General features: G+C 32.6%; 1 protein-coding gene across 1 annotated transcript; it reads right to left on the bottom strand.

Annotated features, from left to right (window-relative positions):
* Positions 1 to 1,145: 1,145 nt before the first annotated feature.
* Positions 1,146 to 7,263, bottom strand: LOC110782179 (uncharacterized). The gene is made up of 11 exons (XM_021986304.2): positions 6,692 to 7,263; positions 6,241 to 6,335; positions 4,898 to 4,955; positions 4,294 to 4,488; positions 3,316 to 3,395; positions 2,814 to 2,896; positions 2,594 to 2,645; positions 2,056 to 2,124; positions 1,819 to 1,905; positions 1,669 to 1,730; positions 1,146 to 1,549 (listed from the first exon to the last, which is right to left on the bottom strand). The coding sequence occupies exons 1-11, from the start codon at positions 6,816 to 6,818 to the stop codon at positions 1,363 to 1,365; spliced, it is 1,095 nt and encodes a 364-aa protein (XP_021841996.1). The 5' UTR covers positions 6,819 to 7,263; the 3' UTR covers positions 1,146 to 1,362.
* Between the last annotated feature and the right edge of the window lie 8,109 nt (positions 7,264 to 15,372).

The following is a 15,372-nucleotide window of genomic DNA, read 5'->3' as shown; positions in this document are numbered from 1 at the left end:
CAGCTTCAAGCTCGTCAATTCGCCTATCTTGCTTTATGAAAATCTCCTCGAGTTGGGTCCATATATGTTTTTTACTTTCCCTCTAGCCAGGCTAGCCTTTCTTTGATCTCTTCCATCTTGAACTGTTTACAAGGGTCTCTCTAGGCCTAGGTTTGACCCTTGCCTCTAATACCAACTATCATAGTCCGAATATTTTGGGCACCGGATCGTGCGGCACGCTCTTACCTAGTGGGCAGTAAGGGCGCAAGCCTTGTGCGGAAAGAATTTAAAGGGCTCGTGAAGCACAAGCGAGCAAAGGTTTCTGAAAGGAGTGCTCTTGTCTGTTGGCAACAAGAGAGGGACGTGAGCGTCGATCGTGCACCAGTATGCGCACAATAGTCACAAGTGGGACCGACGATACAAGTGTATCTGTTCGGGGATACTTTGTTAAGTCTAGAAAGCTTAAAAACAAGCGACAACACAATATCAATAAGACTTACCACAACGCTAGTAATTGAGAAAATGCACTTTCTGGTGAGACATATTGGTTCATACCCTTCATAGAGGTTTATTTTGAATTAACTAAAAACTTAAGTGAATATTGGATTGACAGAAACATAATAATCTTATCTAAAGCCTAAAAACTTAAAAGAAAAGTCATAGAAAGCTTAGATAAAGAAAGTACAAGGAAGGATAAGAAAAGTACAAGACAAGAAAGGTTGGATTCTAACATTAGTCTAGTGAAGTTTTAGCCTTGTTCTTGTGTTTGTCCATTATTAATTTGATTGCTCATATTGAAATTAGATTTTGGTGCATTATCTCATCTGTATACTTTTCTCTGAAGGCTATTAAGTTGCGGGTGAAAGGGTATTCTAATCTTTTCCTGCCCATTTTGTGTTGCAAAGATAGATCTGTGTGTGGACTGAGAATGCAAAAACGATCGTGTGCAACATTGAAACCAAAAACTGACTTTTTTTAAAAAAAATTATTCGAAAGGGGAAAAAACCAGGTCAATTCTTTTGAAAGGGCCAACCTAACTCATCATTTTGGATGATGAAGAAAAGGGAAGGATCAAAAGAAAGAATACCAAAACGACAAATTAGGACAAAAACTTCCTTTCACCACCAAGAAATCTACCGCTTGATTGACCTCCCGGTAACAGTAAATGACCGAAAAAGAAACGAACTTTGATAAATCCCTACTTGCACCTTCAATGAGCCCACTTTGATAAAATTGAATATAATTCATCAAAAACAATGATTGTTCTTGTACGATGAAACAAATTACTATACAACTATACAAGTATAATTTTGTATACACCCCAATTATCCATGATCCAAGTTAAACTCCAAGAGGAACATTTTCTCCAACAAATGTGTGTGTTCATCGTTGCGCGAGACTCGAATTGGCCTCCTCTTCTTTGTGTTCATTGTTACAATCATCTCCTCTTCTCAAGGTACTGCTGTTTGAGACACCAGCTTCCTGGTCATGATCCTTACTGTCATCTCTTTCTTGATTAGCTGCACGAACACGAGCACGAGCACGGACTTTTTCCTCTACTTTGTCCCCCCTACAGAATCATAACCAATAATATTAACATTGTCTTGAATTTTGCTTAATATATGATGTTTTTGTATGAAGTAATTATAAAAATAAACTTTAGTCAAAGTCGAGTTTTTGCTAACATACCAAGAGTATATAACAAGACCAACTGCAACAGCCGCAAAAGCTACAAAAAACATCCAATCAACCTGCAGTAAAACAGGCTTATCATGTCATTTATAGTGCTAAGATTGCAAAATGAGTAATACTCCCGTATATAAGAGAGGACGTACAAACCTTTTCGCGGTAGGCAAAGATTCGAATTAGAGCAGCCCACATATCTGATGTCAACAGTGACAGATTCAGCATTGTTGATCCGCTCATCTGCAAAAGAAAGCAGAGAAAATACCATTGTTGTTTGGTAGATTCAGCAATGTGTAAATATAGCCCATTTCTTTCTAGTTTGACAGGACAGTATCGTGTCCCTGAACAAAGGGAAAGCTAGCAGATTAGGGCAATCAGCTACGTACGTACCTTCAGCAAGACAGGAACCAAGGAGTAAAACAGAAACATTGCAACTGCAAAGCCAGCGAAAGGAAGTACCTAATAACAAAGGCAACCAAAATCAACTAATATTGGCATTAACAAAGTTGGATACATGTTTCAGTCAATTGTTAGGGAAACCATATAGTTTTGTTGGTTGTGCACACACACAAACAAAGCTCGGGAAAAGTGTGCAACATACGAAAGGATAATATTAACTAGTATGTGCCCGTGCTATTGCACAGATACCTATAAAAAGTATAAAAAAACTCTTAACACGCGGATGTTAACTTTGTGTAATCGATTTCAATGTTTCCTTGTTCTTTCCTGTTGAGTATTCTTGCTTATTTTAAAATAAGTCTCCCAATTAATTGCCTAAATTTCCTTAAATAACAATGTATGATAGATGGGGATTTAAGTTTTGGAGCCCTCACATTTACCACCACTCCCCTTTAATAATATAGATATGTTCTATGAGAATATGCAACATGCTATCAATCGGATGCAAGAACATGGGTAAGGGACTTACCGCTTTAGCTGACCATTGGATTGATCTGAGCTCATTGCGCTCCAGTATGCTTCTGAAAATCTGTCAAGGATTTGCTTGGCTATGCAGAAACAAATAAGACATGTCATTTTTCATGTAGTCCATACAAGAACTCTATGAAGGCATTATGAGTATCCCCGTAAGTTTCTGAAACAACAATGATGTGGCAAGATATGAAGGAAACAAGTTAAATTGAGGATACATTTGGACAGCACTAATGATTGCACCAGATAGTCCCAGCATTCCCATCAGTTCAACTTGGTCTGCATTTTTTACAAGAAATTCCTGCATAAAACACCGTGTTGGCAATGTATATGGAGTCAGCAATGCAATTAACTCATAACAGATGCCAATTAATTTTCTCTATAAATATGACCTATTCTTTCAGCAAAATCTCGTAGGCAGTGTTTGAATTCATAAAAGTTCTTGTAGGTAGGCGTTTATGCTTGAGAAAAAGAGGGAAAACAAAAACTGCACATACTTTAATTAGCCACTGTAGTCTGCATGATGATGATATAGACTATAGAGTGCTTGCTGGCAAAGAATTATCCATAGCATTCACAAACAAGCTCAACAATTCAATATCAAGGAAGTTTTTTTTATCTGTTATTGACTATCCTATCACATACATCAGCAAATTAAATAGAAATTCTTCAAAAATAATTGCAAATATAAACATGAAAAACATAAACGTAAGCACTAACCTCGCCAACATTGGTGACTGCATAAAGGGTAGCACCAGCAAACACAAGCAAGTCTCCTTTCAGCGGATTGCTCCCATTCTCTAAACACACGTATACAGATATTAATGAGCACTTGTTATTGCTAAGATTAAAGAAGAAAATAAAAAACAAAATAAAATCTCATAATAATTTCATGTAATGGTTAGAATGTTAGATCAAAGGCATCTTGGTTTGATGTTGTGCCTAATGATAAAACAATGACCAACCTGCACCTCCTCATTAATAAATTGTGGTAAATTTGCAGATCAAACACAGATGAACATCACAACAAACAGTAAATTTTGCATCCTCGGAAAGCAAACAAAGTTCCAGCATATTGCTAGTCACCTCACAGCAAGTTCATCAAATGGTTACTGGATTGCATGTATGACATACTACTATCAAAGATAACTGGTCATAAAAGTTGAATTTCTGGATTCTGGAATAATTAAATCAAGCAGGGCTACTGGTACTTCATTTAACATATGAAAATTTCCACCCCCTCTCTATTCTCCTAAACCCGTCATAGGAAAACCAAACACCACAGTTGAAGCAACGAGAGACAAACATGAAAATTAAAAAATTGCACATCTTTGCTGAAGTGTCCTTGGTCCGTTTAAAGCGCACAAAATAAACATATCACATTAACTGCTCAAATAATTGCCAGAAAGTGGAGGTAAAAAAATCAGTCAAAATCAGTCCAGCTACTTTGCAAAGTTCATAGAAAGCCATGCTAAGCTCAATAATTGCAAAGTACCTCAACATGGAAAATTACACAGCCGCAAAAACTAAAAAAGAAAAGAAGATATTTTAGATAATATGCATTACGTAATAATATATTCATCAGCGAAGATTAACTGGCTGTATAAAACATTTCTTTACAGCAACACAGCATCCATAACAATAACATAACTTCAATCTTTAAAACGGGGCATCTGAAATTGAAGAGTATTGTCTAACCTTTGCGTTCATCTCTATGGACATCTGAAAAAACAACCATGACAAGACCAGCAACACAGATAACTACACCCACAAACTTTCTCCATCCATACTTCGTCTTCAGAAAAAGCCAAGTGAGAATCATTACACAAGGTATTGTCCAACAATCCAAAAGCATAACACTTGTCAGGGATGTATATTGATATGCCTTCACCACTGCAAATGAAAACACGAACAAGTGTTGGAGAGAAATTTATACATACAGTTAAACAGAATGCATCCAAATTCACAAACAGCATGATGGCTTAATTAAAATCATGTAATTCTGAGGTTAAGGGGCTTTTGAAAGAATTGATTGATAATGACTATAAAAACCAAATAAACTCGAACTGGCTTTGAAATTTTCTTAAGAAGAAAACAATGGACAAATTGAGAAAGGGGCACTCAAACATACTATTGAAACCCCCAGAGAAAATCAGTGTGGTTAAGGGTGCGTTTTATTCACCTGATTTTCACTTATTTTTCTTGAACTTATCTGAACTTATCTAAACTTACTTTTCTTGAAATAAGTGGTTATAAGGTGAACAGAACATAGCCTAAAAAGCTCCATTAAAGAATAACTTGCCTAAAAAATTGGCCTCCACGTCCACCAATCCAAGAAGGACATAGTAATACCATTTTGCCTGCAAGACATGATCTTGAAATATAAGAAAAAACTTTATAGAAGCAGAAAAAAAAGTTTAATTAACCCATTATCATCGATTTTTGAACACTAAGCTACACAATAACACAACATAAATTGGACTATGAAGCATCACGGTTGGCATAACATTAGAGACAGTCACAATATCAAAGGAACAGAAATACGCTTTTACTTCAGGATTATGAAGCACTAAAAATGCAGCACTGTTTATTGATAAACGCAGCACTGTTTCTGTTCCACTAATTTCAATATCTTTTGTCCTTTCATTTATGCCTAAGATAGGATATCATACTAATTATCAATGTAAGGTTTGTCTAAACTCTAGACAAATTTTGATAAGATAATGTCAAGCAAGGAACAAGATAACTTCAAGTATTCACATATTTTAAACAGAATTAATTCCAAATTTTGATCTTTTAATTTCAATAACAATCAACTCACAATCAGAACATCTCAGTTTCACAACAGCTTTCCCATGCTTTGTGAATTTACCAATAAACATGCACCAGCCGCAATTCAATCCAGTCAGAATATACATACAGCAAAATATGATCAATTGATAATAGGATGACTAAGTTAGAATAATGACAGCTTAAATAGTCAAATAGCTATCAAATTAGGATTTGTAAATATAATTCAGTTGACAAAAGATATATATAAAGTCCATATAATATAAGTGACAGATCATTCTCAGCAGATGTGAACATATCATTCAACTCCAATAATGCATCAGAACGAATAGTCCGTACAATATCATGATGTAAGTGCTTATGCTTGTTTCTTCTTCCTACTTTTTACTTATTCAACATTCTTTGAGGCTCACTTCACTAAAGATGCAAATGTACTAAGGATCGGATTCCTGAACGTCATCCCTAAGAATTCGTCAATCTTGATTAATAGTCACATTATGAAAATCTCCTATTCTCAAATATTAACTACAATTGCACTAAAATACCCTCTACAATAGTTGTCTTTTATCCAAAATCTCTCCACCACTCTACATAAATGGGTGTATATTTGGAGGAAATCTAAGCATAAACTATTCATGAATCATGATTTTGGAAATGTGACAACATTTTTGAAACATTCCAAAATTATAATACTTCATAGTTCATACATGACTATTAATTTCGGACCGAGTGATCAAACACTTAAACTCATAACTACAAGAAGACCCAATAGCACATAAATACCTGATTGTATTTTACAGCATGCAAATAATAAATCATATCACTAAAATAAATCATAACTATACAAGATCTCACCTTTAATGCTTTTTTCTTAGTAATGAATAATCCTCCATATACAATAGCCAATAGCACATAATTTGCAAAGGATTGAGAAGTTGGTGCATTCACTCCTGAATGATCAAAGGTCCAATTTTTAGAAAAGCAATAGATTATAAAGTAATTAAGCTCAAATTGGGAAAATTCGCCAAATAGATTTTAACAAAAAGTAAGATTCTTGAAAGATAAAAGTACTCTTTTCAGCATAATTGAAGCAAAAATAGAGAATTTAAAAAAGTAAAAAAAAAAAATTAATAACAATTACAAGAACAAGGTAAATTTCACATAGAATTTTGAACATGAAAATACAACCTTGTTGAACTTTTTAAGCATTACTAAACTACTCTCTTTGTCCGGAATTTATTGTTGCATTATTAGTTCAAATTACACTATCAACGTGACAATTAACTGGGGAATTAATGGGACGGACCTTTGCGGGCAAGCTCAGATGATGTGAAGGCAGTAGAAGTGATTAGAACAGACAGAAATTGACCCAATACAATTCCAATGACCCTCTTCTTCTTCATAAACCCTCTCAAAGAACCCATTGCCGCCATTTTTTTCTCTCTCAATATAATACCCTTTCTCTCTCTGAATTTTCCCCCACAAAAGAAAAAGGCCTTTTGAAACAGAAAGAATATCTTTTTAAATAAAGATTTCAAAGGGCATAAACACCCAAATCAATTCTTTCTAACCAAAATATTTTACAAACTTTTTTACGAATTGAGTTGCTTGCACGAAAAATTAAATTACAAAAGTGTATAAAAAAAAAAAAATTGACTTTGGTGTTGAGGTTGGAAGAGGGAGCCTAATTGGTGCATAAACCTATAGTTTAAACTTTAAAGTGTGATAGGAGTGTTCTCCACCAATAAGTATGAGTATGACTTACCACTACAAGCATTACAGATCTAATGATTGAGAGTTTGAGACATAACACCCCAATCCCTAGCTCAAAAGTCTTAGGTTATTTTGAGGGAGATGCTCATGGGCGGGATATTCGCTAAACCCCTGTTTTTTTTGGGCTTAACTGTAGTTTTATGATTTATTTTGCAGTTTAATTCAGTTCAGTTCAGGAACATTCAGTTCAGTTTAATTCAACTTATTATTGTTATTATTAATTATTTATATTATTTACATCGTTATTATTATTTATTATTTAAATATTAATTATTAATTATTTACTATTTATTATTTGGTTAAGTTAAGTTAAGTTAAGTTCAGGAGCATTCAGTATAGTTCAGTTAATTTCAGTTCAGTTCAGTTCAGTTCAGTTTAGCTCTAAAGAATAGGGTCTAAGCCGGTTTGTTCCACCCGTAAAGCGGGCTTGGACTATAATTTTGAAATAAATATTTCGTAAATGGATGGGCTAGACTCAGTCTGTTAATTTGACGAATGACATATGCGAGATAATGCCATGCATGAACCACGTCAATATTAACAAGTGACATGACTCACATTAGGCGAAATCCCGGGGATATTTCGTGGAAGAATTAAAATTTATATGGTTAAAAACTAGAGTTGGAACATTTATTGCATATACACTAGAGTTTTGAAAATGTTTGCACTCGTCGCGTGTACCAGGACCTTATAATTGTAGTTATTTTTTTAACATATTTTTCTACTATCACTTAGAGCCGATTTTCTTTCTTTCTGTAGTCATAAGCTCCAATGGATATTTTTTTTACTATTTTATAATAAAACCAATTCATTCATGAAAAACTATATGACATCTATAAAGGAAATCTGACTTTGAAAAGAACACATAGTAAATTGTATCAAAATGTTTTCTTCATCATAACTAATTATCATTAAGGAGACCTTGCACGACATATCACTGGGATACACAGCCATTTCAGAGAGTCAATCTAACGATCTGTTGTTGTACTCGAGAGAGGAATTTTCATATGGTAATTCATCTGAACGTATTCGTAAAATTGATAGGTTGCGTCCCATGTAATTTTTACCAACAAATCAATTTTATGGTAGTCCTTCAGATCTGATTTTGGATAATAAAAAACAAAAAGAAAAGTCTTTGCAAGGAGAAGAGAACAATCCATGTCTTTTGAGGAAAACGTTACGTTCCTTGCAAAAGGTGGAATTATCATTATTGTAGAACAGAAAATAAATAAAGCAAGAAAATTAAACACAAAACTAAATTTTGGGTTTTCCAACGATAAAAATTGATGGAGCCCCTTCAAAAATCGTCGATGAAGGAACTTAGGCCATTGATATACTTTACATGAATATAACTATTTTGTGGGTCGGACAATGGCCCAAGTTTTTATTTTGAATATGTTTTTATTGTTACTTTAACATTTTCCCATTATTTGAGTTTTGAAATTTATACTATATTATGAAAATTAGCAAACAGTAAAGAGCTCATGACAAAAGCTCGAAATAAACATCTTCCTAATTATTAAGTTAGATATGTTTCAGTTGAGTATGAAAGCACAAGTAATAGATAGTTAAGATGGTAAAACTTAATCTAATTTCTTGGTGGTCTTGAGTTCAAACTCTATAATAAGCATTTTATTATCATTAGAAATGTTTGCAATTGATTGAATGATGTGTCATGTTTCTAATGGATAGGGGTGCACGTAGGGGTGCAAATGAGCTGAGCCGAGTCGAGTAATACATTAATTGTTCATGTTCATGTTCATGTTCATGTTAATTTAATTTAGGCTTGCTCGATCCCGATCCCGAGCTTTCAACCGAGCTCAAAATTTTGTTCAAGCTCGGTTCATTTAAGAGATTTTATGTTCGTGAACGGTTCATGACCGTCTCATTTATTAACTGAGCTGAGTTCATAAACGAGCTTATTTCTTAAACGAGCTTTGCACTATAAAGTTTAGCTATTTGAAATCATAAATTTGAATGTGCACTAATTTAGCTTTAAATTCAAAATATTTTTATTCAATGATTTTTTTTTTGTAAAAATTAAAGTCAGAATACGAATTTTATCTATTATCATACATTATGTATGGAAAATTAGATTATGAACACAAATAGATGAGCTTGTTCATGAACATAAATAAACGAACATACAAATGTTCATGTACTCAAGCTCGTTTATTAAACGAGCTTCAAAAGTTGTTCAAGCTCTGCTCATTTATTAAATAAACGTACATGAACGAGCTTTAAACGAGCTCGAACCCGAGTAGTTTATTGAGAGTCTCTGCTCATTTGCACCTCTAGGTGCACGTATAATTTCTTAACAACACCTTTTTTTAACTATTTAATTAGCTTTCGGGCCCGGGCGATGGTCCGGGTTACTACATTAATAACATTTGCATTTATTTATTTTCGCAATGATAACATGAAATATGTTTTGTCTTAGTGGTAAAGGTTTTATTGTTTAAACACAAGGTTGGGAGTTCAAACCTTATGCAAACCATAATTCATATTTTTTTCATGTATGTGAAAATCGCATAAAGTGAATGACTAATAAGCAGTAAAGCAACGCCACGTGTCACGTAGACTTCTTTATAAACACTTTTTAATATGTAGTATAGATATATTAATTAGTATAGTTTTTGGTAAACAAGGTTATTTGGATTTTTTTTTTTGTGCAATTTTTTTAAGGAGGACAAAGTATTAATTAAAATATACGTAGTACTGGTATAGTATTTCTAATTTGTTTGCTTATTTAAAATAATATTTGTAAAACTAAATACTTCGTACTTGTATTAAGTTTTGGCCCAGCTAATGTATAAATCTTTGTCTTGCCGCTGAATAGTGCATATAAAGCTTCCTTTTATAAATACTCACTTTACAATTTTCATCAACCCCTTATGTGAATAGATCAATAGACGGATTCTTAAAAGCATGCATGAATAAGTTTTCGTTTCTACAATTTTAAGGAAAATCATTCTTATAGTTGTAAATCTTCTCCTTTTATGAATATATCTTCTCCTTTTTAGAAATATCTTCTCTTAAATACAAATTATTTTGTAAACACGCTACATACATAGAATATTTATTTTATTTCTAATAAATACAAGATCTACGTTAATTATACCAAAAAACTAAAGATATTAGGAAAAAAACTTCCCTTAAAATAAAATATACAAAATAATTGTTTTTAAAATTAAAGATCACACAACATCGACACTTATATATAAATAGAGTACTTCAATTCACACATCTAACACTCAGAAAACCAACGAGCTTACAATTTTTTTTCCTTCATTATCTTACACGCGTACTACATATATATCTCCCAAAAAAATGGTTAAACTATTTGCAACAAATGCCTTAATTTTGGTCCTCATTTTCTCAGGTTTATATTCTTCACAACTTTTTGAATAATGTTATAATTAATGAATAATATTTTTTAAACTTTTATTAGTTCCTCTACTTTTTAATCTATTATACTCGTAATACTTGGTTTGGTGAATTAAAACTTATCACTTATGTCTTTTGCACGAAATAAGAAAATGCCTTAACTAGTTGTACTGTTACTACCTTATTAAGGATCTTTAACTACAATATTTCATTCATTAATTTCCGATTGGAGTCAGATTATCAGGTTGTGGTTAATCTCGGTGCTATTTCAAATATCTAGACTCCTTTTCTAGCTTAATGCATTCATTTTAAGATGTTTGTTGGTCACATGTTAAGGGATATTTATTACGTATCCCAACACCTTGGTAAGATAGTTTTTTTTTTCGAGTCAAAATCATTGGCCCCAAAGAGGTTGTTCTCTGTGTAATTATGGATATCTAGTCATTGAAATAATATACTGGCTCACGTTATTCCCCTAAAAAGGTAACTATTTTTCTCGTAATTCTTTATTAATGTTTTATTCTTTATTTTCTTTGCAGCAATGATGGTTATTAGTGCACAAAGGATATGCCCAACTCCTTATAGTGAGTATAAAAATTGCACTCTTACCGACTGTGGGAAAAAATGTTATGAAGAAAGAAACCATGCAAGGGGAATATGCGTCGAAACTCCAACGGGAAGTGATGAATACATATGTTATTGTAACCAACTGTGTTGATCTTATGCTATATATCAAATGTTAAGAAGTTTTAAATAAATTAATTACTTCATATATATTTTGAATTAATTATATGTTGCTCACCACTGATTAATAGTAACATTCTTATATATTGAAGTATAATTTCTATGATTTTCGATCGATGTTTCTCTCTTGACTCCCACTCAATTATCAGTAATTCAAAATTTTATACGGGTGGTTTATAATATGTTAATTAGTGCATTGGAAGATTAATTTGTAACACCCTATAATTTCTTGCTTTTATAAAACTATTTTTCAACTTAAATAAAGCAATTACTAGAATATTACCGCCATCGTGATAATCGTTAAGGCTAGTACCAGAATTACGCAGCGGAAATAACTAACTTTTAAAATATAATTAGATAGTTAATGGCCTCTACTACAAGTTGGAACCGTATAGACCCAAACCAAAATCTAATTTGAAACAATTAATCTATTAATTAAGTATAGTCTAGACTATTTATTAAAACAGTGTTCAAACCATGCAAGTAATTTAAAAATCTCTCAATCAACACCATCCCGAAATATTACTTGGCTTGCAAGTATCCTCTACGAGTCATGCTTAGTAATGTTATTTCCCAACAACACAAATGCAATTGATGGATCATCATAGGATCATTGTGGCAAAGGCCATGACCAAAATACATGAAAGCACGAAATCAGCAAAAGCTGAGTACTACAAGCTAAAGAAATGCCTAAAACTAACATGCTTCACTCCTGAATGCCATAATAAGTTCACATGCAAAAGCCACTGAATAAATATTCAATCATAAAGACAAGTCCCGATACTTGACAAAACACTTGACTTAATAATTTAATTAGAATAAGTATCGAACGGGTTTCCTTCCTACTAAACCCAAATGGACCAGTGTTGGGAGCCCTCCAAACACTAAATTAAAATAGTAACCATGTGCCACAATTATTGTGACGGAATTCCTTGTGCATAAAATAGTAATACAACGTCTTTTATCACCGTTAGAAGCAAACATCATTACGACTGACAACCGCTCCCCCTATTGTTCAAACTCAAGGTGCATACGTTCCAGGAGTTTTGAAGCTTATTCATTTCACTTTACGTTTATTAATATTTTATTCAAAAGACGACTCAAGACACAATCAAACAAAACATTCAATAATTAAACAACCAAACAAAGCTTCTTTTAGAATCCTTTAGGACTTGTGATCAAAATCACTTGACTCCAGTGAATTACTACCTTGTTTCTGCTCAACATGATTATTAGCATGTGACTATGTGAGTCCACAACATGCCTGTTAACATGCGGGTTGTGCGCTAGGCACGAATAACTCCTAGTTCATTTCACCTTGTCAAATAACTCTGTAAATGTATACCATACATGAACTGAAGTACACGTGGTTAGTACTTTCTTAACAACACTTTTTAATTATGTAATATTATTAGAATAGTTTTTGGTAAACAAGGTGTTATTTGGATACTTTTTTGGTGAAATACATAGTAGTACAGAGCATTTTTTGAAAGGGGTACAGAGTATCCATTAAAATATACATAGTACTAGTAGTATTTCTAATTTATTTTCTTATTTAGAATAATATTTGTAAAAATAAATACTACATAATAATGTATAAGTCTTGGCTTTGCCGCAACATGGTGCGTGTAAAGCTTCCTTTTATAAATACTCACTTTATAATTTTCATCAAACCCTGATGTGAGTAGACGGATTCTTAAAAGCATGCACGAATAAGTTCTATTTCTACAATTTTGAGGAAATTCATTCTTATAATTATATATCTTCTCCTTTTAGGAATATATCTTCTCCATTTTAGAAATATTTCTTCTCTTAATTGCAGATATGCCTGTAAACACGCTACATACATAGAAGATTTTATTTCCTTTCTAATAAATACAAGATCTACGTTAATTATACCAAAAAAACTTAAGATATTATAAAAAGTTTCCTTAAAATAAAAATATACAAAATAATTGTTTGTAAAATTAAAGATCACACACCATAAACACTTATATATAAATAGAGTACTTCATTTCACACATCCATCACTCGAAAACCAACGTTTTTACGATTTTTTTCTTCATTATCTTACACACGTACTACGTTTATTTCTCCCAAAAAAAATGGTTAAACTATTTGCAACAAATGTCATAATTTTGGTCCTCATTTTCTCAGGTTTATACTGTTCACACCTTTTTCAATAATTTTTTTAATTAATGATTTTTTTTTTTTTTTTTTTTAACTTTTATTAGTTTTGCTACTTGTTTATCTATTGTACTCGTAATACTTGGTTTGGCGAATTAGAACTTATCATTTATGTCTTTTGCATGAAATAAGAATTTTCCTTAATTAGTTGTAATGTTACTACCTTTTGAAGGATCGTTAACTACAATATTTGCATTCGTTAATTTTCGGTTTGAGTCGAATTATCAGGTTGTGGTTAATCGCGGTGCTAATTATTTCAAATTTCTAGACTTCGTTTCTTGTTGCATTCATTTTAAGTATGTTTATTGGTCACATGTTAAGGGATATTTATTTTGTATCCCAACAGTCCAACACCTTGGGAAGATAACTTTTTTCGAGTCAAAATAATTGGCCCAGAGAGGTTGTTCCCTGTGTAATTATGGATAATTATTCCTTGATTAATATACTAGCTCACATTATTCCCTTGAAAAAAAAGAACTATTTTCTTCGTAATTCTTTATTAATGTTTTATTCTTTATTTTTCTTTGTAGCAATGATGGTTATTAATGCACAAAGGATATGCTCAACTCCTTACAGTGAGTACAAAAACTGCACTCTTACTGACTGTGGAAAAAAATGCTATGAAGAAAGAAACCATGCAAAGGGAATATGCGTCGAAACTCCAACGGGGAGTGATGAATACATATGTTATTGTAATCAACTGTGCTGATCTTATGCTATCAAATGTTTAGAAGCTTCAAATAAATGAATTACTTCATATATATTTTGAATTAATTATATGTTGCTCACCATTGATTAATAGAATTATTCTTATATATTGAAGTATAATTTTTGTGATTTGCGATCGATGTTTCTCTCTTGACTCCCTACTCAATTATCGGTATTATTCAAAATTTTATACGAGTGTTTCAGAATATGTTAATTAATGCATTGGTAGATTAATTGGCGTATAATTGTGTATCCTACATTTTTTTAACAATGGCTATTATTTGTTTTCATGCTTGTACACTTGTTAGAAAATCTCTTTTAAAAAGTCTCTCGTGCATAAATGTATTAAGTTTGTATTCGTATTTGATAAAGTTTAAGAATAAACACAATTCCCCAGCAATAAACCAAGCGGGGCATTTGATAAAACGACGATTATTGTGCCCAAAACTAGCGTCGACACCAGTCCTGGCACAATATGCATGCCAATTGTAGGCTTTATCCGCACATATATTGTGTTGGACTTGCTTCCCAAATTGCTAATTTTTTATTTCCCTTAGCTTGTAAATATTATCCCTTTCATTCAACGTTCATTTCATTCACAGTCATCCATAAACCCCTTGAAATATATAAGAAAACTGTCGAAAAACTTTTAAGATGACTAGGTTAGACTTATTTTCGATGATAAATTCAATCAACCAAAACAAATTAAATTTGATGGGACAATTTTATACAACTCACTTTATAAAGTTCTTTCATAATGTATGATCCTCAAAAACAACATAGTCACATTAAGTGAAGCTACTTCATCATTATTAAACTCTATAATTTGCATAAAAAATTTCAAACTAAATTACCTTGAAAACATTGCAAATTTCTTTTGGGCCCTAAAACTTTGTGGCCCGGTGCTATAAATCTGATTGGACCGCCCCAAAGTCGGGCCTAATTAAGACATACACTAGTTCCAATCCCTAGCTCAATAGTCTTAGGATTTTTTTGGTGGAGATGCTCATGGGCGGGATGACCCGTTTAGCCGGTTTGTTCCACCCGTTGAAAAGGTGGGATTAGACTATAATTTCGAAATAAGTAATTCGTAAAAAGTTGGATGCATGGCTGGACCTAGTCTGTTAATTTAGCGAGTGACATGGACGAGGTAATAACATGTATGAACCATGTTAATGTTAAATAGTG

Source organism: Spinacia oleracea, chromosome 2 (assembly GCF_020520425.1).
Source record: "Spinacia oleracea cultivar Varoflay chromosome 2, BTI_SOV_V1, whole genome shotgun sequence".
Taxonomy (NCBI): Eukaryota; Viridiplantae; Streptophyta; class Magnoliopsida; order Caryophyllales; family Amaranthaceae; genus Spinacia; species Spinacia oleracea.
This window is presented reverse-complemented; position numbering and strand designations above follow the sequence as displayed.